General features: G+C 32.9%; 1 protein-coding gene and 1 long non-coding RNA gene across 3 annotated transcripts; one reads left to right on the forward strand and one right to left on the reverse strand.

Moving 5' to 3' along the window:
- Positions 1 to 3,622: 3,622 nt before the first annotated feature.
- On the reverse strand, positions 3,623 to 12,479 carry LOC140010968 (uncharacterized). 2 transcript variants are annotated; one of them, XR_011818165.1, is made up of 4 exons: positions 12,297 to 12,479; positions 11,980 to 12,144; positions 4,754 to 11,870; positions 3,623 to 3,782 (listed from the first exon to the last, which is right to left on the reverse strand). It is a non-coding gene; the product is annotated as an uncharacterized lncRNA (long non-coding RNA). The 2 variants fall into 2 exon arrangements; XR_011818164.1 differs by having other exon boundaries at positions 4,754 to 12,144.
- A 1,498-nt stretch (positions 12,480 to 13,977) lies between these two features.
- LOC113701193 (chromatin structure-remodeling complex protein BSH-like) lies at positions 13,978 to 20,116 on the forward strand. Its single transcript, XM_027221724.2, has 10 exons — positions 13,978 to 14,136; positions 14,254 to 14,342; positions 15,153 to 15,247; positions 15,684 to 15,755; positions 15,903 to 15,950; positions 16,098 to 16,181; positions 17,209 to 17,247; positions 17,324 to 17,406; positions 17,605 to 17,667; positions 19,824 to 20,116. Exons 1-10 carry the CDS (start codon positions 14,084 to 14,086, stop codon positions 19,921 to 19,923), a joined length of 726 nt encoding a protein of 241 aa, XP_027077525.1. The 5' UTR covers positions 13,978 to 14,083; the 3' UTR covers positions 19,924 to 20,116.
- The last annotated feature ends 747 nt before the right edge of the window (positions 20,117 to 20,863 follow it).

A 20,863-nucleotide genomic window follows, 5' to 3' on the forward strand; every position in this document is an offset into this window, starting at 1 on the left:
TTCCTTTTTTCACTTTAAAAAATCCAAAAAACATAAAAATAAAAGGATTTTCTCAAATTTCCTTTTCACACTTATTAATACTAGGAAAAGAAAAAGAGATGGGAGAGAAGAAGATAAAAAATTAGATTTTACAAAAAAAGAAAATAAATAAAAATCTAACATTATCGTATTACTATAAGATTGTCGGAATTAGGATTAGAATTAGCTGATAAACAAAAAAGTGAAATAATTTTAAAATAATAAAAATATTTAATTCTTTCTTATTTGTATTTAAAAAAAAGAATTGAACTCTCTCTCTCTCTCTCTTCCCCTCCCCCTCCCTATTTTTCTATTTTTTTAAATGTTAATAAGATTGCCAAGAAGAAAAAGATTGATGTTAATATTTTTTTCCTTGTACTAAAAAGAAAAAGAGACACTCTAAGTTTTTTATTATTTTTATTATACAAAGAGGTGGGTATTTTTTGTATAGTTTTTTTTAACTTGCTAAATTGGTTTAATAGTGGGATAAATTACCTAAAAAATAACTTTATGGGGTAAATTGATAATGAGATTATAATTTATAGGGGTAAAGTGATGATAATTTTAAAGGCTAAACATATCTTTTCACTTTAGTTAACAGACTCCATTAAAGTTTGATAGTTAGTTTTAGAGATAAAGTGACTAATTAAGGGGAAAATTGATAGTGACACCAAATGTTAAGGGGATAAAGTGATAATGACCCTCTGCAAAATGATATTTGGGTTCGAAGTTGTTGGCGTGGTAATGCCATACCACTTCGGTCTACACATCATCAAGAGGCAGAATTGTAACTTCCTAATTGTTTCCTTTTTTTAAATATTTTTTAATTGTACCCCTCACCCTACACCAAATTATGCAAAAATTGACCCCTGCATATTTGATTATTTCCATCACTTTTCTCTAAATTTCCTCAATATTCTATATAACTATCCTTTAGTTTCTTCAGCGGAGAAAACTTACACCGTGTTTGATAATCTTATTTAATATTTAAATTTAATGGATTCAAATCTTAATATGTTTAGTTACGTTTGAAAACTAAAAATTGAACATTTGAATTATTTAAATGATACTGAATTTTTTAAACAAAATTTGCTTCAAAAAATAAGTGATAAGCTATTCACTTATCACTTAATGTCATATAAAATTAAATCTATCAAATTTAGTACTTAACAATTCAATAACTTAATGAATTCAGATTTCAAATTTCTGTTTTCAAACTTTAGTTTTATCAAACACACTTTTAGTGGGGAAGGAAGTATATAGTTTGTCCTCTGTTCTCTTTCTCTCTTTTCCGAAAAATTTCATAAGAAAAGAGCCCAACAAATCTACCTTTCCTCTATAAAACCTCTAACATTTGGCCTCAAGGTAAAATCTTAACATATAAATATTTTTTTTCTAAATTGATCAAATGGTAAATCTTTGGTCAAAAAAAAATTCATGATTGTAATAGATAAAGCATACATTAATATCTGCAAAACATATAGGCTTTTAATAAAACTACAAAACTTGCAACATCGTCAAGTTGAAGAACAAGTGACAATAGTAGGGGAAGAACGGCAACGATACCTAAGCCAAAAATACAAGCCTTTTGATGAAGTGACATGGTAGGAGAAGAATGGCACCATGTGTAAGCAATATTTTAATTTTAATTTCTAATAACTTAAATTAATTATTAGGCTAATGTGATTGACTGCTAATGATAAATCACAAAAGCAATCTAACGGTTGGGGGCATGAGGAGAGCGAAATTATCCCTGATCTCACGGTTTAAGTTTTGATAGCAAACAATCACTAAGGTTAACCATTATTAAATAATGAAATAATGGAAAAATGGAAAATATGTTTGTCTCCAAACTCCAATTGCATATTTGTATATTCGTTAGCTGGCACCTAATTGCATATTGCATATCTGCCCCATAAATGTCATCTCAGTTTAAGCTGTTTACAAGGCATTTATTGGTGAAGGTAGTGTTAGGATTTTATATAATTGTTAGATTTACAATAGTGGAAGTGTTCTAGGTTGCAAGTTTGGTAGACTTTTTTTTTAAATATTTTGATCATGAATAATCATTCCTTCTTCATTTCTAATATCTTAGAAACCATCTAAACGACAAACTTAAATTACCTTTCAAAAAATTTTAATACCTTGACCTTGCAATTAATACGTATCTTCACATAACCATAGGGTTTCTTCTGAGTTTTGCTCAAGACACTATACAATTACAATCTTTTGTAATTGTAATAAGTTTTGTTTTAAAAAAATTTTCCTAACTGGGAATGGGTGGGATTTAAAAAACGCAGGAGGGAGCAGAGGGATTAGAATCCAGAATTTGTAATTTTTGAGATTTCAATCAATCTTTTGCAATGAATATAGTGATATATGTGAGATAAAAATGTGATTAAAACAATGTATTAATGATACAAACAAATAAATTTTGGCAAATAGTACACTATCCAAACAAACCCATAATTATCTTTTCGGGCAAAAAAAAGGAAAAAAAAAATCATCACTGGGGATTATAAGTATGAGTTAAGGGTGTTATTTTACAATTAACCCAAAATGTTACCCCTTTTCAACTTGGGGTGGTGGATTGGTAGGGCTATTTCTTTGAATATTGTTGAAAAAAAAAAGAAAAATCGGAAAAGTATGGCAGGTCAAGGGTTTTTTCTGAATATATGGCCAAAACACTTGGGCTAAAAATTTTTTCTTTTTTAAATCTAAGGCCCCCTTGTTTCAGAAAATGAGGGGGGTCCTTTTTGCACCATGGTCCCTACCACCACATGCAGGGACTGATTCATAAAAGGTAATTGTAGGAATTGTTTCAAAAATATGGTAGGACTCATTAATTTTTCGCTTGACACTGATTATCCATTTTTTGCCTTTGTCTTGAAGTGTTGTGGAGTAGCAAAGAAGGAAGTCTAACAAATTTCTTCTTGACATAGTTAATTTAATAAATTATGTGCTCATTTTTTTGTGCTACCCTTTTTTAATATAATAATTATCTATAATGCTTACAAAAATTCTTTTTACACTTACACTACTATCTTATTTCTTATTTTTGTAATTTATATTAGATAACTGTCATATTTACTTAAATTTAAATACTTAAAGTCGCATAATTAGAACAATTTAAATTTAAACACTAAACTCTAAGTAATACAATTAGTTGCATAACTTAAATTATGTATTTATTTATTTGGTAACGTTCCACAGTTTTAACTTTTTTAAATAATTAGAATAGGTATTCACAAAAGTATAAAAAAAAGGGGTAATCGATCTGCGCATGTCGTGGTAGGGACTATTGTGTAAAGAAAGAGTTCCCTCGTTTTCAAAACTAGGTGCGGCTCACCGCGCATTGCGTGGTGTGAGGTTACAAAGTTAATATGCCCAGAATTGATGTTGCAAGGTTAATATACCCAAAGCCCTCAAAGGCCGCATTTTCAAATTAAAAATCAATTTTGTATATAATTTTCTTTGTGTGGTTGATAATTGAAGCATTTTGTTGACATTTCAGTTGTGATTAATTTAGGTGTAAACTAAGACAGATAAGAGTTAACAAAGGAAATAATACTAATAAAGTTGAAGAGTATAATAACACGTATAATTGAGGTAGGCTCTTCCAATGCACTATGCATGTCACTAATTGTGAAAAGGAAATAAGTCAGAATTTAAGATACATTCATCGAAAAGTGCTCTCTTGCAGCTATGTCTAGAGAAATGCCTCTATTCTTTGCCTGGTCAGCGTCTTGAGAAATCAGCCAATTCTGTTGGAGCTATGTATTAGTGTTTAAAGATTAAACAGAATTGTCACAAAATTTGACATCTATACTATAGTAAGCGATTCTTGAAGTAAATAATAACTATTTGCTAAAGATATTACAGAGAAGGGAAAGTATCCAGTATTCATGACAAAACTCCATTAGCTTCCAAGTTTCCACTATCTAAACATCAATCAAATCCTACCAAGAAAGAATCAAAATAGAATTTAATAACCACTATCAGAATGACAATCTTGTTAAACCACGAATAACGCACCAGTAGTTTTTACCACGCTTTGTTGCAAAAATTTAAGGAACTACTAAAGTACCAAATATAAAAATAAAGTCATCAAGAACACGTTCCATACTCCTAAGTTTGAGCCATCATTATATTTGAATAAATACCTGTTGCCACTCAAACTTTTTCTCAAACATTAATGTTGCATGAATAAATAAACAATAGAAAGCAAATAAACAACATATGCATTTTGAGCCATCATCATATATTTGAATAATACCTCTTGCCAGCCAATTTTTCCTCAAACGTGAATGGTAGACAAATAAATAAAGAATAGAAAGCCAAAAAAAAGCTTATACATTTTAGCCTATAAATCATGGACATACCTTCATTCATGCCACCTTTTTACCAACATAACATGTATGAACAATAGACCATCAAGCTAAACCAAAAGGAAAAGTGCAGAAAATTTCAAACTGCAGAAGCCAAAAGCTGAAAATATGTGCATATCATCATTTCATCATTCAAATCAGAGAAACAGAGAAAGGTCAACCGCATAACAAAGATTCATTCACTTTTAGCTATTTAGCAAAAAATGTGAAACACAAAAAAAAAGTGTATTTTCACTGTGGATTTTGGCAGTATTATCTATCCCAGATGTAAATCGTCAAATCCATAAATTGTTAATTAGGCATATAACAAAACAAACTGTTGATAACTTTTAATTCGAGCATGTTACCTCATGCAGTTCACTTTGAACCCATCTCGAGTAAAGTTCATTAACTTCAGTGCTTTAAGAGAATTGCCATCACTGACTCTTTAAGCTTCATAGTCATCCATCTCAATCAAGTTGCAAAAGAATTAAACTAAACAAATTAGTTGAGTAACATAGGATTAAAAGAACGAAACAAAAACCATTTCTTGTATGGATGCAAAGATATAAGAGATTTTGAACTACTAACTAAAAAGAAAAAGGGAAAACTATGACCGTGTAGCAATGTGATTCATTTCCTAGTCAAGGGTACACAATTTAAAGCTATTCAGGAACTTTTGGTGGGTGATCAGAGGGGGTTTGAAATTGATCTAGTCAATCTAAACCAGTTATGATAAAAAGAACTGAGAAAATTGTTCATTCTAATATTCCATTCACATCCACTGTGTGACGACCCCATCTCCCCTTAGGGTATATCCAAGAGTTTAGCGGACCGCCTGCCTAGTTCTCGCCAGAACTTACTCACTAACGTTCTTGACATATCCGTTCAAGTCTCGAAATTAACATAAAAGTCCCATTTCCAACCAACCATTTAAACTTAATTTACAATCCAAGAGTAAAACATAGGATTACATTTCTAAATATTCCAAATATATCTCATCTACAAAAGTACAAGTACGAGAGATTATATGTACTAGTTCACGGCTACTTCCTCCAGCCTCCACCCCTGTAAGAAAAACAAACTAATGGGATGAACTAAAAGTAGGACTGTCAATGGGGTTGGGCCAGCCCGAGCTCGACTCGTTCGGTCCGACAAAAAGCCCGATGAGCCCGACATTTTAGTGATCCGGTCTGAGTTTGAACCTAAAAATTAAACCCGAATTAAATATGAGTTGAGTTTGGGCCTTATTAGGCTCAAACCCGATATATGCCCGGCCCTTTAATTATCTGTATATATATATATAATATTTATATTTTGATATTATGTATAATTATATATCCAAATATATTATTATTAAATACTAAATATATATATTACAAAATATAAAAATACATCTAAAGACTCTTCCATGAGTTTTCTTGAGAACTAATATTAGTGATGCATAACTGAATCTCTAACTTTCCTTATTGGTTGAATAAATTTTTGTATTGGCATAATATTGGTTGATTTCTTTTTGATCTACAAACACAAATCATCAAGCATGTTTGGATTCAAATCACATGATTATAAAAAAAAATTTTAACTTTTAAAGATGTATTAGCTTATAATCGCATGTTTTATTACTATTTTTCATGCATTTTGAACGAATTAAATATAAATATTGTTGAAAAAATTTGGTTTATATACTTTTTAAGAACTATTATTTGTTCATGTTTAGTTTTAATATTATAGTCTTGTAAATGTTAAATTAGTTTTACAACTTAATAGTTATAGTAATTATATGAAGAAAATTAAGGAGTAATAAGTGAACTTGGGTTAAACCCGATTAAGGCTCACAGCCCGAATATTATGTGAATTGAGTATGACCTTCACATTTATGAACCCGAAACTCATAGTTTGAAACCCAAAAATGTTCCAAATTAAATGAGTTGAGTTTGAACTTATGAAAGCCCGACTCATTAGGCCCGATTGACAAGCCTAGCTAAAAACTCAGTGAAGTTCCCAAACAAGTAGGTAAACACAAGAACATTTACACTTAGCACTTTGCAAACTTGGCACAGTAATAAGCAGTAATTCAAGAATCAATCATTCATTCATTGAAAGGATACATGCTCACTTGGAGCCATTCATTTAAGTCATTCATTCATTTATTTGCCAACCACTTTTCTTATCCCTTCGACATTAGAAAACATTTGCAAGTGAAAACTCCTTCAGTGTTCATGTCATTCATTCATTGATTTCATTGTATTGAATTCACTGGCTAGTTCTCCACCAGACTTCATGGTAATATTCGAATATACCAAACATTGTCCTAGGGTCACCAGCCCCCCGACCGTGTCCGCTTCTGATTCGAGTCGACTGGCAACGAAGGGCAAGGGTTCAGTTCAGCCAAAAGGCTTATATTCATGCACAAGTAGCATTCAATCATTGAAAATTCACTTTTACTTGGGTTGAATGCGATAAAGTACACACTCGCTCATCAAAAATCCATTTAGCAATCATTGGAAAGCATTTAACATTCCGGCAACATTCACAACATTTCACATAGTCATTTAAAACATACACATGCAAAGAACACTCACTTTTTAAAGTAGACCAAAACTAAACGTTCGATTCTGGGTCGTACTCGTTCCCACCATTAAACCCTAAAAGTAACCAAGACAAGATGTCATGGTCCGATCATTCAAAACTTAGGTTAATAAGGTGCTCACTTTAGCCTTAATCATGAGCCATACGCCTATCTAAAATCGGCCCCTCAAAACACAAAATTCAAAGACAAACTTGAAAGCCAATCGAAGAATGGCCAAGTGCATTCTAGGGCTATGAAGTACACTTGTTAAAGGCCACAGAACCATCCAAAATCACACCAATTAAAGTTTAAATCCTAGAAAAGTTTTCTCAAAGTTTTTCAAGTTCCACTCAATTCATTTGACAAAATTTTTCAGCTTTGACGATATTCTTTGAAAAAGTATAACTTGAGTTCTGTAGGTCAAAAAAATCACAAAACTTACACCATTAGAAAATAGACTTTAGAAGAATCTTCATGAAATTCAACTTATAGGTTAGTCAAATTTTCAGTTCAAAATCACTGCTGTCTCATGTGCAAAATAGAACAGTCATGGTTTTTCAAGAAACTTTGTAAATTTTCTGGTATTTATAGGAGGCGAACCAACCCCTGATTTTTACATGGTTAAAAGAGCTATGAGTCTAGTTTCAAATGCAATAAACGGAACTCAATTTAGATTTTTTTACACCAAAATATAACAGATTTCCCAAAACTGCTCAAAATCTCCTGCGGAAAAAATTTCCGCAGCACTTCCCCTTATTTTCCCTAATTTCCAGCCATTTTCAAGACTTCATTCTCACCACAAAATAGCCTCAAATCAACCACACACATACCAGGCCACCAACTCACTAAATCAAGCATATATATATATATATATCATATAACCATCACATATTCAAGTTGAAAAATTAAACCCTAGGCTGGAATTTCACATCTAAAGCTGGAAAATTTTATTTTGAATCTAAAATTTCATACCAAAGCTAGAGTTCTTCATATCTAAACTTTCATATCGAAATCAAAACTAGAACACCCAATTCATGGCTGGAAAATATAAATAAAAGTTGAAAAATTCCAACAACATCACAAATCCATGAAACCAGCCACAAAACTTCCATATTCAAGTGATATGCCCAATAAATTGCAAGAATAGAATGAGGAGCAAGTTCCTTAACTTCATACCTTCAAACTGCAAGGTAAGTTGCAAGACAAGAGCTTTCTTCCTCAAGTAACTCCACCAAAAGCTTCCTTCCAAGCTTAACTCAAGGTTTTATGGAGTGGATTAAGATTAATCTTTGGTTTCTTCACAAATCAAGCAAGGAAATCAAGATGAAAGTTGGAAGTTTTCTCTCTTCTCTCTCCCTCTTAGGTTTGGCCACAAGGAGGAAACAAATGAGAGGTTTTTGGTTCAATTTTAGAAGATAAACACAAGAGTTTCTTGGTCCAAGTTTTAGTCAAAGTTTGGTTAGATTCTCGACAAGTGGCGGCAAATGGTTCTATTCCTATCTCTTTGTCTTTCTTGTTTTTCTTATAACTAATCTATCTTGTATTCCTCTAATACACTCCTAACATTTCTAATCGTATAATTCCTCTAGTACCACGCCCATTCTCGTCCACCAAATATAATACGCACATCTCACAAATCGGTCGAACTACCATAATACTCTATGAAACTTAACATGTACCAAAATATAAAAGGGGAATGATAAAAATCTTAACGTAACCTTTAAAATCACTATCAAATTAAGGCTAGCAAATAAGCAAGTAAATTTAAAGGAAATATAAATTAATCTATCAAAAATAGGAGAAAATTTAAAATAATTTTTTTTCGGGTCCTCACACACTGTTGTAGATATTCCCTCTATTTTATGTGCTTACAGGTCAATTTTACTTCTTCCACACTTGTAGATGTTCAAATCTCTTCAACAGCAGTGCCAGCTGTATGGCACAATCTATTGCTCGAGATTTACAAGGCTCTATCCTCAAAATAGACCATCAAATGTAGCCCTTTGAAAGTAACATATCTCCAGCAATACCTATCCCCATTTCTCCAAGAAATAAAGTTTACAAAAAAAAAGAAGAAAAATGCTTCTTTTCTCTAATTCTTTAGAACCCAGGAGACCAAAAAACGAAGTACCAAATATAGATACGTAAAAAATGAGTTAATCTCTTGTCACTACTAAACAGCTACAAAACATGCAATTTAACATTACCAAAAGCCATCATTATGAACATGTTATCTTCTAGTTACCATAAAGAGAGAGAAAATTAGGAGAAAGAATTTCTACCCAAATAACACTAAGTGAGCAACGCAGGATGTTTTTCTTTTATGTTTTTGGGATGCGAAGCAGGAAAAAAGAAAGGCCCCGAATAGATTTTCCCAACTAACTAGTCTTTTTATACTGAAGTAAAAAATTATCACTATTTAAAAAAAAAAACAACCATCAAATATCATATTTACTTCTCTATTAAGACGTATATGCTTACAAGACCTCTCAAATATTTAGATATTTCATTCTAAACATCATGTAGTTTCTACACTTGACCACAACATTTCTCAAAAGTTTAAGACACATTGACAAAAGCTTATTTAGGGTCACTATAAAAATTAAACCAAAGCATCAAGCAATTTCTCTAGCATGATCAAAATAGTATAAAGCAAAAGAAAAAGGCTAAAGCTTTGTCATAAGTAAAACATCATATGATGAATGAGCTATAACTGTAAACCAAAGCAGCATACCTAAGAATTTCTGGTATAGCTCTCTAGAGATTGTTTCAAAGGTGAAAACGACCAATAAGAACATCAAAAATTTACATGATCCGAAGATTATTATACAAATGAAAAAAAAGGAATTAGTGATCAAATTTTTGATTAAATCAAGCAGTAATTATAATAATGTAAAGTAAGGCTCAGGTCTGTTAGCAAAAGTCAGACAGAGATAAGAGTACCGCCATGGCTGCAGACCCAATTACATTTTAAGGGGAGAATGAATGTCAAATGCCATTAGGGTTGCCTCGCCAAGATACGGCAATCAACTTAAAGCCTGAAATACATCTAAAGAAATCAAAATTGTATCATCATAGCCCAATTGTGAATAAAATAAATTAGTATATTTATAACTTTCATCTGGTGTAATACTCCAACCAGAAGGCTACACCTTTTTCCAAAAAAATTACCATCCATACTTGTAATAACCTAGCAAGAAACAAAAGGAAACATGAAGAAATATTTAGATCAAAGGAAAAATTAAGAGAAAATTGCTCGTAAATAGACACATCTATGCAAAAAAAAATGAAAGGATAAACCAATATACACCCTTCATGAAGTGTCAAATTGGGAAATTCTTGACAACAAAAAAAAAACTTAAAATTTGAATGGCCCTGCAAATTCTCAAAATCTTAAAACAAAGAAGTGACTATTGAACTCCTTTTGCACCCTTAAATAATTCTTTAGAATTGCTGACGTGAAATTGACTTTCTCAAATCGTAGTTATGTTTTGTCCTATGGAACCCATTTAAACTTTGGAATTCAAGGGTGATGAAATGCATTGGAGAATTAGTATTGGCCATAAAGTATAACAAACCATCCTAGCTCTCTAACAAATATTATTAACTGCTGTACATGCCTACCTCTATGAAAATTAATCATGAAAAGTGTAAGATAAAATGGTAGCATAGATATAAGATGATAGGATGGATATTTCATTGATGAAGAGCTATGCTTTACCTATCTTATTTTGGTTTGAATACAGTCCAGAGGCTTAAGATCTTCCACAAAATTTTGAGAAGACTGTCTCGAATTGGTACTTTCCATTCGCAAGGAAAAGATACACAGAGGACCAAGCTTTAAAAAAGTTATTGAAAAAATGATCATCTGTAAAATGAAAAGGTAAAAGAAAACCGCGACCTCTAGTGGTAGTGTCTTTCACAATCCAACAAGTCTATGATTGGGTAAAACTCGTTCAGTTCTTTGTACAATACAATAGCACCAAAATTTGAAGTGTTTTTTGCAACATGGTCATAGTATGTATAAAGAAAAAAGGGGAAAAATGTCAAAACTGTTTCAAAAATAAATATCATACATATTTGAGACAATTCAAAAGGTATCCACCATTTGAAAATAGTGTATTAGCAGCATGCAAATAATTAAGGACCTAAGGCTAAAATTAAGAACCACTCTATCCAATAGTGACCATCCTTCAATCAAAAAGCCACAAAAAAAGGAAAATATAACATTTTTAACTTAAAAATTTTACTATTCCACGAACTGGTTTTAGAATGATTGAATCTTGATTTGGTCACGCCTTTAATATAGTAAAGTATGTTAATAACATAACCAACAGTACGGAAAAAAAAGCAAATAATTTAAGAAAATAGAATCTGAATGCAAACAAATCCTAACATCTTCTTGTTATTTCAACTGCAAAAAATTAACTATACCTTTTCAACAAATGAAAAAATTGGAAAGACCAACATATCATACCAAATTTTTTATTGCCTGCAAAGATTGAAACCATTTTAGGGACCAGTAAATCTGCTATAATTTAGGTTGTATTCTCGAAATGTTATCCCCAATAGATGATTACAAGTCAATCTTAGCTTCTTAGAACCAAATCAACGGGAATTTTTTTACAAAAAAATTGGCATTTTTGTAAACTAAAATAAATAAGTTCTTGTAAAAGAAAAAAGAAAGGCAAGATCTCTGCAAATACGCAAGGAAGATGTATTTAAAACAAGTATCTAGATTAGTGGGGCTCCATGATCACTTACAATGCTATTGGCCGTTAGTCAAAGAAAACCCAGAAACTAAGAACACACAAAATATTTTCTTGCCAAGGATTCACAACAGAAAACCTGAAAAAATACAACCAAAACTTAATTTACCAAAATAAAACATGAAATTTATCAACTTTTCCCACCTGCAATCACAAAAAAAAGGTCAAGTTCAGATCAAATAAGTAAAAGGATAAAACAACATGAACAGGAAATTTAATGAAAGAAAAATCTCAAAATGTTCAGATTCAAAACCTAAAAGGATTTCAGATTTGTCTCTGGCACTTGCTCATCACATACATGAATAGAAAAACGGTGAAAGGAAGAAGAGGATTTTGACAAAAAAAATTAAAAATAAGAGAGAAGAAGAGGAAAGGAAGACGACCAAGCAGAGGTAGAAACATCTGGAGCCCTTTTATCCTGCAATATAAAAAAATAAACAGCATTAGTTTGCTCAAAAAGCTACAACTAAACCCCCCATTTTGCTAAAAAAAAAGAAAAAAAATTAAAGGGCTAGATTATTTTTGGTAGAGGAAGAAAGAATCTCAGAGTAAATTATTTTTTCTTCTTACCATTTGTTCTCAGCAAGATAGATAGAAGATAAGAAGATGAAGATGATGATGAAGACGAAGATGAGAGGCTGAGGGGGGTTTCGGTGATCATGAAATGCGAGAAACGATGGATGGAGAGGAGGAGAAAAGACGGTTCTGAATTCTGAAACATTCAGCAGTCAATTCTCACCAAACCTACATGGATTTCTTTTACAAAGTAAAAAACGAAAAAGAAAAAGATGTGAAAGTCACGTGGGATTAGATTTCAGTGGAAGACTTCCAAACAAGCAAAGAAACAAAAGAATCGCTAGACGTCCAGTTCACACGAGTAGGACGACCATCAATTAGCCAATGACAGATCGACATGTCAGCAATTAGAATTAATTGGAAATCTTGCATTCACGCATGGACTAGATATGTTAATGAGGCGGCCTTGTATTTAAAAAAGAAACAAATTTTTAGCAGAAAAAGCTCCTTTACTAGCTACATTTTCTGACTTTCCTTTTTTCCATCAATATTCAAATAAATTTGCCGAACTGGTAGCCCCAAAAACCACAACACCCGACCCCACCCATCATGAAGGCCCCGCACCTTCGAGTTTTTTTGCCAAAATAACACTCTTTCTAAAAATATTTTCAATGTGATTCACCTTCAAATTTTATTCTCAAATCGATGTTATTGTTGCCACCTAATTATCCTGATTGCCATGTAGGATAACAAGAAAGGAAAGCTTTAATCTAGTTTTATAGTTTCCAATAAAAATTAAAAATTTAAACTGTTTTATTATAGAGGCACAAGAAAATTTCATAACTTTGATAATTTCCTTATAATTATTTAAAATAAATTTTACTATTATTGACCTTGCTATTATTACTCTCTGCAATTTTTTTAAATGTATCAAACTTATTGCATATATTTTTTCAAAAATAAATTTGCAAAATACAAAAATTGCAATGAACATTATAAGCAATAATATAAAAAAGTTAAAAAACTTCAAGGTTATCATATTTATTTATGTTATACTTTCTACTCCTTGAAAAGTACTTTTACAAAAAGTAATCAAACTATTGCAATTAAGATAATGCTAAAGTTTCTCAAAAGTAACACAAGCCATTAATTGATGTTGAATAAATGTGCAAAAATACTTCAAGTATACGAGATTATTTGATTATGTGATAGAGAGGCACTACAAATGAACATGCTTATATTGAGCATGAATTTATGTTGTTACGTAGTTTTCCTCTTAGACATTTTATCAAGCACACGGTGTGAGAAATCATTTGTTAAAGCAATTAGTATTCAAAATTTTTTGAAAGCCATAGGAATGTTCCAAAACTGTACAACAGAAAAGACAAGAGAATAATCTTCATTACCTTGAAATTATCAATTCGAGGAGAATATTTTCATCTACAGATACAATATTAGGAATGATAATGAAGTTTTAGATGTTGTTAATATAAATATTGACTTTTAACAATTACATTTGACAAGGAAAAATAACGAAAGGACAAAAAATAATAAAGGAAAAAAAAGTGGGTAGGTACAGAGAGAGAATCAAAGAAGATATTAATTGGAAAAGAGAGATAGTATGTGCATCTATCTCTATCCTACCACATATGCAATCTATGTGGAAGAAAAAGAATTATAAAGATAATAAATTTTAAAATTAGATTACTTTGGTTATATGTTTGAAAAGAAGAGTTATTTTGTCAATAAACTCCCGCACCTTCCCCCACCGGGCGCCAAAAGAACAAAAAACCAGAAAAAAAAAAATCACTGAAATAAAAAAAAGCAGTAGAAGCAGAAGCATGAAACCGCTCTCCACTTGGGGTTCTTCCAGAAACCCTGTAAAGTTCAGAATGTAAGTTATCTTTTCATCTTATGTTTCTTTGTAATATTTCTTGAGCTCTTAATTTTTCTGAATCCATTTTTGTGAGTTTCAATTTCGATTGATTTTGGTTTTCTTTTGGTTGTGCAGTCCAACTTCTGATAATCTGTTGCCTATTCGATTAGACATTGAAATTGATGGTCAAAGATTTAGAGATGCTTTCACTTGGAACCCGTCGGGTAAAATCTTCTTATTTTTTCGTTCTTTTTTTTTTCTTCAGATTAATTTTAGCTATTACGTCATAAATTTACTTTAATTCTTGCAAGATAATCTCTAAGCTGGATTTTTAGATTATATGTATGCATTGTAACTTAAGAAAATAAATGAATATTCGGGTAGTTTTTAATGTGATTAGTTCTATTCAATTTTGAGAAAAACATGAACTAGCTGCCCTTCAGATAAGCTGTAATGAAGTAAAACCCTGTCAAGAAATGGTTTTTCTTTTTTGGGTTTTTAGTTCTAATAATTGGATGCCTCAGAAAGCTCTTGATGAAGGAAAGTAGGAAGCAGGGCTTTTGAGGGATAATCTGAAATCTAATGTAATTTGGAATTTCTAAAACTAACTCAGCAATTCATGAACTTCTCTGATTGAACTTGAGGGTTTGCAAGATCTCTTGAGCTATGGGAGATTAGACTGATAGTATATTCTGTTCCTTGTATGTAGTCTTTCAAAACTTATGAACTCGATTACGAGCAGATAATGAATGAAGAGACGAAGTTTATATTGCAATAAGTGACTAGGGGTGTTGAATATGGATTATGGGTATGCAAAGGTTCACAAGTAACATTCTTGAGGTAATTGTGCTTCAAGAAGCCACTCTTCATTTGGAGGCACACGGGCTATTCGGCTTACATAGTATGGATGAATTTAAGCTGTGGTAAAATATCACCTAAATGCAGAATTTGTAACATCTGCCTCCATCAGTATTACCTTTATACTATATCTCTTTATGATTTTTATGACCACTTATGTTTCTTTACTTCTGCAGATCCTGATTCAGAAGTGGTAGTATTTGCAAAAAGAACTGTAAAAGACTTGAAACTTCCTCCAGCATTTGTCACTCAGATTGCTCAATCCATCCAGGTATTAAGCCAGTCAATTGCTTTTGTTTGCTGTAACTTACTATGTCATCTGTTTTCAAGCTTCCATTTATCCACCATAGTTATTGCTAGCCCAGCTTAGGAATTATTTCATTGGTATGAATGTTGGTTGTCTTTTGGGGTGTCTGCATGTATGAAATCTTTTAAAAGGGGATGTTTCTGTTCCTGTACCTCAGTCCTTTATTTATTGGTATCTTGAATTGACATTTTAGAAGAAAGGAGGGATGATTCTACCATGGTAGAAATTTCTTTTACATGACTGTTAAAAGTATTTAACATTCACTTAAGTCTAAAAAAGCTTCCCCTCCCCATTTTATGTCACATTAAAAGTACTTCTCTTGACAAATTCATCATTGAATTTGAATTTTTCTCTATCTACTTTCTGATTGTTATGGCATTGCTATTTCAAATTTTTGCAGTCACAGCTGACAGAGTTTCGGTCATATGAAGGACAAGATATGTATACCGGTGAGCGAGTAGTCCCCATCAAGGTCTGGCATGAGTATCTATATCATCTTTCTGTTTCAGTATACATGTCTTTACTTATTTTTCTCTATTGTCGCATTTTGGCCACTGGATGGTCAGTAAATAGAGCAATATAGATAATACTCTCACGTATTTTATTTTGGGTCAATCAGCTTGATCTCCGTGTAAATCATACGCTTATCAAGGATCAGTTTCTATGGGTGAGTTTTGCTGGGGACTGGACTTTTTATCTTTTTGACTTAGTTTAATAATTAGCATCTGAGATTAATATGTGAAGATTGAATGTCATATTTTTTTCGTAATGTTACGTTATATCTCTAAAGGGACATGTATGTTACGAAATTCAGGACTTGAACAACTTTGAGAGTGATCCAGAAGAATTTGCAAGAACTTTCTGCAAGGATATGGGAATTGAAGACCCAGAAGTTGGTGTAAGCATTTGATTTAAGCCATTGACTCAACGAAAGTATATGTAGTGTCATTGCTTAGTTTTTTTGCGTGGATAGAAATGATGAGACTTAAAACTTCTTTTCTGGTATATAATGGAACTAGTTCCCCACTAGGTTCTATTTTGGACTGTCTTCTGGTTCGGTACTGAGAGATCATATAAAACGCTTGGTTTAAACAAATTTGCATTTTGAATTTTTGATGTGCCAATATTAGTTTGTTTTATGCCATATTTGAAACACATAGGTTCTCATTTTATTCTCAGTCTGGTGTTTCCCTCTTCTAATGTGACATGGAGTTGCTTCCCTTTTCATCGTTTTTTTGATCAACTTCAACACTTTTTGATCCTTTCTTGACAGATTTAGTTCAACAATTGACCAGCATGGTCTTGATTCATGTCTCAACCCAAATTTTGCTGCTGTCATCTTTGCTCCAGCCAAAACATTTACCTTATACTGTTAATCAAGTTTTGCATTAGTTACAAGGTGTCTGTTTTTACTGTTTTATTAGCTATGTCCTGTTTATAGATGTAAATAGATAAATTAAACAAACTTTTGAAATTCACAATTGAAGTTTTGAGAAATTTAAGGTTCATGATTTTATTAATATCAAAATATATAGTACCAACTAGAACATTGACACGTTTGATTCTTTTAACAACTTGCAAAAATGTGAGAAAAATTCAACTACACTAATCCAATCAAACTGACATAAGAGCCTAAGATTTTACTATACAGAAAAGAGTGAGATGTGTGCTAATTTTTTGTTGCTTGCTCCAATTGCCACTTGTAATTAACAGGTTATGTTTAAATGTCTCAACAGTAACTGGCTTTAGGTTGGCTTGATGGTTGTTGAGCATGCATCAGCACCTCTGGTGTTCTCGTGCTAGTTTCTTGTAAATTGAATTTTTTTTTCCATTTGTTGACTGTTACATGAATTTGTTGTCTGCATTTTGAATGCTTATCTACTTATGGAGATGACTTAATGTTGCTTTGCCATTTGAATTTGCAGCCTGCAATTGCCATTGCCATTAGGGAACAACTTTATGAGGTGAGTCTATCTGATGGTTAGGTGGTGCAAATTGTTGTATTATTGCTCCAAAGTTTCCTGACTCTTTGTTGTTTAGATTGCTGTCCAGAGTGTAGCTTCTGCAAAGGAAAGTAGAATGATAAAAAAGGGACGCAAGGGGTTTGAGCATATACCAATTAGGTTTGTGATCTGGTTACTAAATTTTCTTTTGCCTGTTAGTTTCTGTTGCAATATGCTCTGTATGCAGCTTCATTCTATGAACATATTTTCCTTACTGTCTAGCATATATATTGTCCTCTCTATCTGGCTTGTATAGTTTCAATTGTCATTTTCTTCTTACTATGAACATATTGTCCTCACTGTCTCTTTGTCTCACAGTAAGGCAGGTGGAATTGCTGTGGACTTGGTGAAGTCATTTGGTAACAAATCGAGTGTTATACGGTAAGACTACATGCCTTTTAGAATATTTCTGCAGCAACAAGAAAGTTGCCACTAATTTGGGAAAAAAGAAAAGAAATAGAAAAGTGCTACAACATGTTAGTACTTGGAATGCACTTGTACTAGTATATTGGACTTCAATGTTAAAGTGGCCTGATATTAACCATTGAAGGGATTAAGTTTCTATTCACTATAAAAATTATGTCTTTCTTTGTTGTATGGTTCAAAAGTGCAAGATAATGGTTGTTAATAATTTTGGGATGAGCATCTATTGAGTGCACAAATTCAAGTTATGTTACTGCCATTATTAGAGAGCCATTCAACCTGTATATTGCTCTGTTGAAAGATGTGAACTATGTTTGAGATTATGAATGCAAAAACAGACTTTGTTTTTGATGAAATAAAGAAGTAACTATGCTGATGCAATCTTGACTTAAACACCGACTAACTTTGGAAAGAGAATAAAATGAAGAAAAACAAAACCACAATAAGAATCTTCTCCTAAAAGATCTTGGAAAACATTATAACAGAACATATAATCCCTTCTTCCATTTGGAATTAAGACATTTTCCCCATCAATCCAACCAAACTGGCCATACCCCTCCACAGCCGTCCCAATTGAAAAAGAAAAGCCATCCATCATCCTCTCTTCTCAGCCAATTGGCCTATTGACCTACCCTTTCGCATCCCTGTAGAGAAACAGGCCCATTCTCGTGCTCCTTTCTCTGCCCGCCAACAGTTCTCTTAATCATCTTCTTTCTCTTCATAAAACATGAGGAAAAGACGCCTCACGAGAAGAACATCCCTCTCCAATCAATGCCACCACCGACTCCACCATGCTTTTTTTAAACATAGCATAGTTGTGTCATATGTCTCTGTAAGTTGACTCTTCAAGATATTGTGCGCAGTTTGTGTCTCTTAGGCCTATGTTGGTGCAATTCTATGTGGTGTGCATATATGTTTGTCTGATTAAATCTCTTTGTTTTGCATCTGTTTTAAGTATTTGCATAAGAGATCGAAAGGAGGAGCCAGAATGGACAGAGGAAGAGGGAAAGTTGGTGGAAATCAGGGATTGGTTTGTTGAATGGCACCATGTAATATATTCAAATGTTTGGGGACTGGGGATTGAGTGGGGTTGTGGGGACGGGTTGGACTAAGGTTGTTTTGGGAAGTGGGGTTTTCAGACTTTTAAGAGTATATCTAAGGAGCAGTGTGAGGGCAGTATGATAAGGATGTGGATGGGAATTACTACTGACCATGGATCAACTTGAGCCTTTGAGTAAGGTGCAGATCTGGTGTGCAAAAAGGTGCAGATCTGGTGTGCAATTGAGCAGATGGAGAAGCACTTGGGGTGGGCCATGGGTTAACAATTTGTGGTTGGGCTGGATGTGGTGCTGTAGTACTGGGCCAAATGGTTGTGGTAAATATAAACTTGTTTATCTGCTTGTCTGAAAAATTGTTTGGAAGTCATTTTTTGGTATTCTACTACTAGATGTTTTCAAAATTTTTAGAAACTCTCAGTAGTACTAGTTTTTCCATAGCATTGGTTACTTAATCCACCTCCTTGCCTCCTTCCCCAATGTCAAATTCCTTCTCCTGGCGAACTGCCAATGTCGATGCCTCTATCTCCATCCCAATTTTGTTCATCTCCACCTCCTTGCCTCCACCACAACTGGAAATTCTTCAATGAGTCTTCATAAACCCTACTACTCTACCAGCTCAACCATTCCGCAGTCTCCCAGCTCCTCCATCACCTGTTTCAAGCTTCCTTCCTTTCCTCAACAGTCCCCAAATGGTTACAGATTTTTGTTATCTTGCATTTTCTTATTAAATTTGAATCAGGCGTATAACCTCTTTTAGCATATCCAAGAATTTTCAAGAGGAGAGAATTCCTTTTGGGGTGAGAGCGTAGTGGACTGTGAGCTTAAATTGTATCTCTGTATGTTACACCATAACTTGTTAAATTTGAATGATGGTGATGATTGAATTCAATAAATTTAGATCCATCTGAATTGTGAGAAAGTGTCTAAGCATAACTACAAGAATGCTGTAGAACATGTTGCCAGTGCTAATATATAATAAAGGAAAGGTTAAAAGTTTTGAGTACTTGGCTGTGCTTCCACTTTGAAATTTATTTGTTTCTTGTGCTGTTATTTCAGGAAAAGAAAAGAGTGGGATGTATTTGAACCCATTGTTGACCTTTTGTCAAATGAGGAAGTGGATGCCTTAGAGGCAACAGAAGAGAGGAATGCCCGATGATAATTAATGCACATGTACTTAAACCTGTCATCAACCATAACTGATTCAGATGACAACTATTTTGTAAGAGACTATTTTTTCTGATAGATTTGTTGACTTCTTTTGAGAATAGTGCAGGAGTATGTGAATGTGAATTTGACTGTGACTGTGACTGTATTTTAGCATGTATAGATGAAAATGGATTCCCCCACTAGTTCTATTCCTCTGAAATTGTCATTCCACATCAAACGTGTGTTATAAGTTTATCATGCTGCTTATGTATTGTGATTAAGAGATAATTGATTCTTGCTGTCATTTGCTTTCCATCTGATGTCCATCCCAGTGCATGTTAACCCAAATTTTTCAGAAATATCTAGCTGGCTTGGGCAAGTTTACAAATACAGGTTTTGGAAATGTAGAATCTTAGGAAATATAATGGTGCTGTTAGCTGGTGATTGTACCAAAAAGACAAGATTGCTGCTATATTGTTAGGTTGAGATGATTTTGTCTGTGAAGGACATACTTCATAATGTCTGGGATGTGGTGTTCTTTTTATTTCATCTGCTACATTTTCAAGTGGAAATTCCATGACTTGTACACCAAACTAGCACGGATTAGTGCATCATTATTGGGATAGGATCTATGGGAAGTAAGAAATTAGCCGCCCAACTTTATTGTTCCCTAAAATTTGTTCTCCCACGTATTGCAATTTAATTAGGTACCTACTCAAGGAAAAGTTGTTTATTTGGGTCTGGAGTCCTCTATCATTTCCTTAATACCATTGGGAGCTTTCAGAGATCATTTTCGAGTCAAGATTTAAAGGATGTAACTGGCATTTCCTTGTTCATTAGATTTCATACTTTTTGCAAATGTACTAATGATACTAGTAGTAACCTACGTAATCTTGGGATTATGCCCCTTGATTGCTTAACATAGTCTTTTGGCAAGGTAAACATCATAA

The sequence above is a fragment of the Coffea arabica genome, chromosome 7e, assembly GCF_036785885.1.
Source record: "Coffea arabica cultivar ET-39 chromosome 7e, Coffea Arabica ET-39 HiFi, whole genome shotgun sequence".
NCBI lineage: Eukaryota > Viridiplantae > Streptophyta > Magnoliopsida > Gentianales > Rubiaceae > Coffea > Coffea arabica.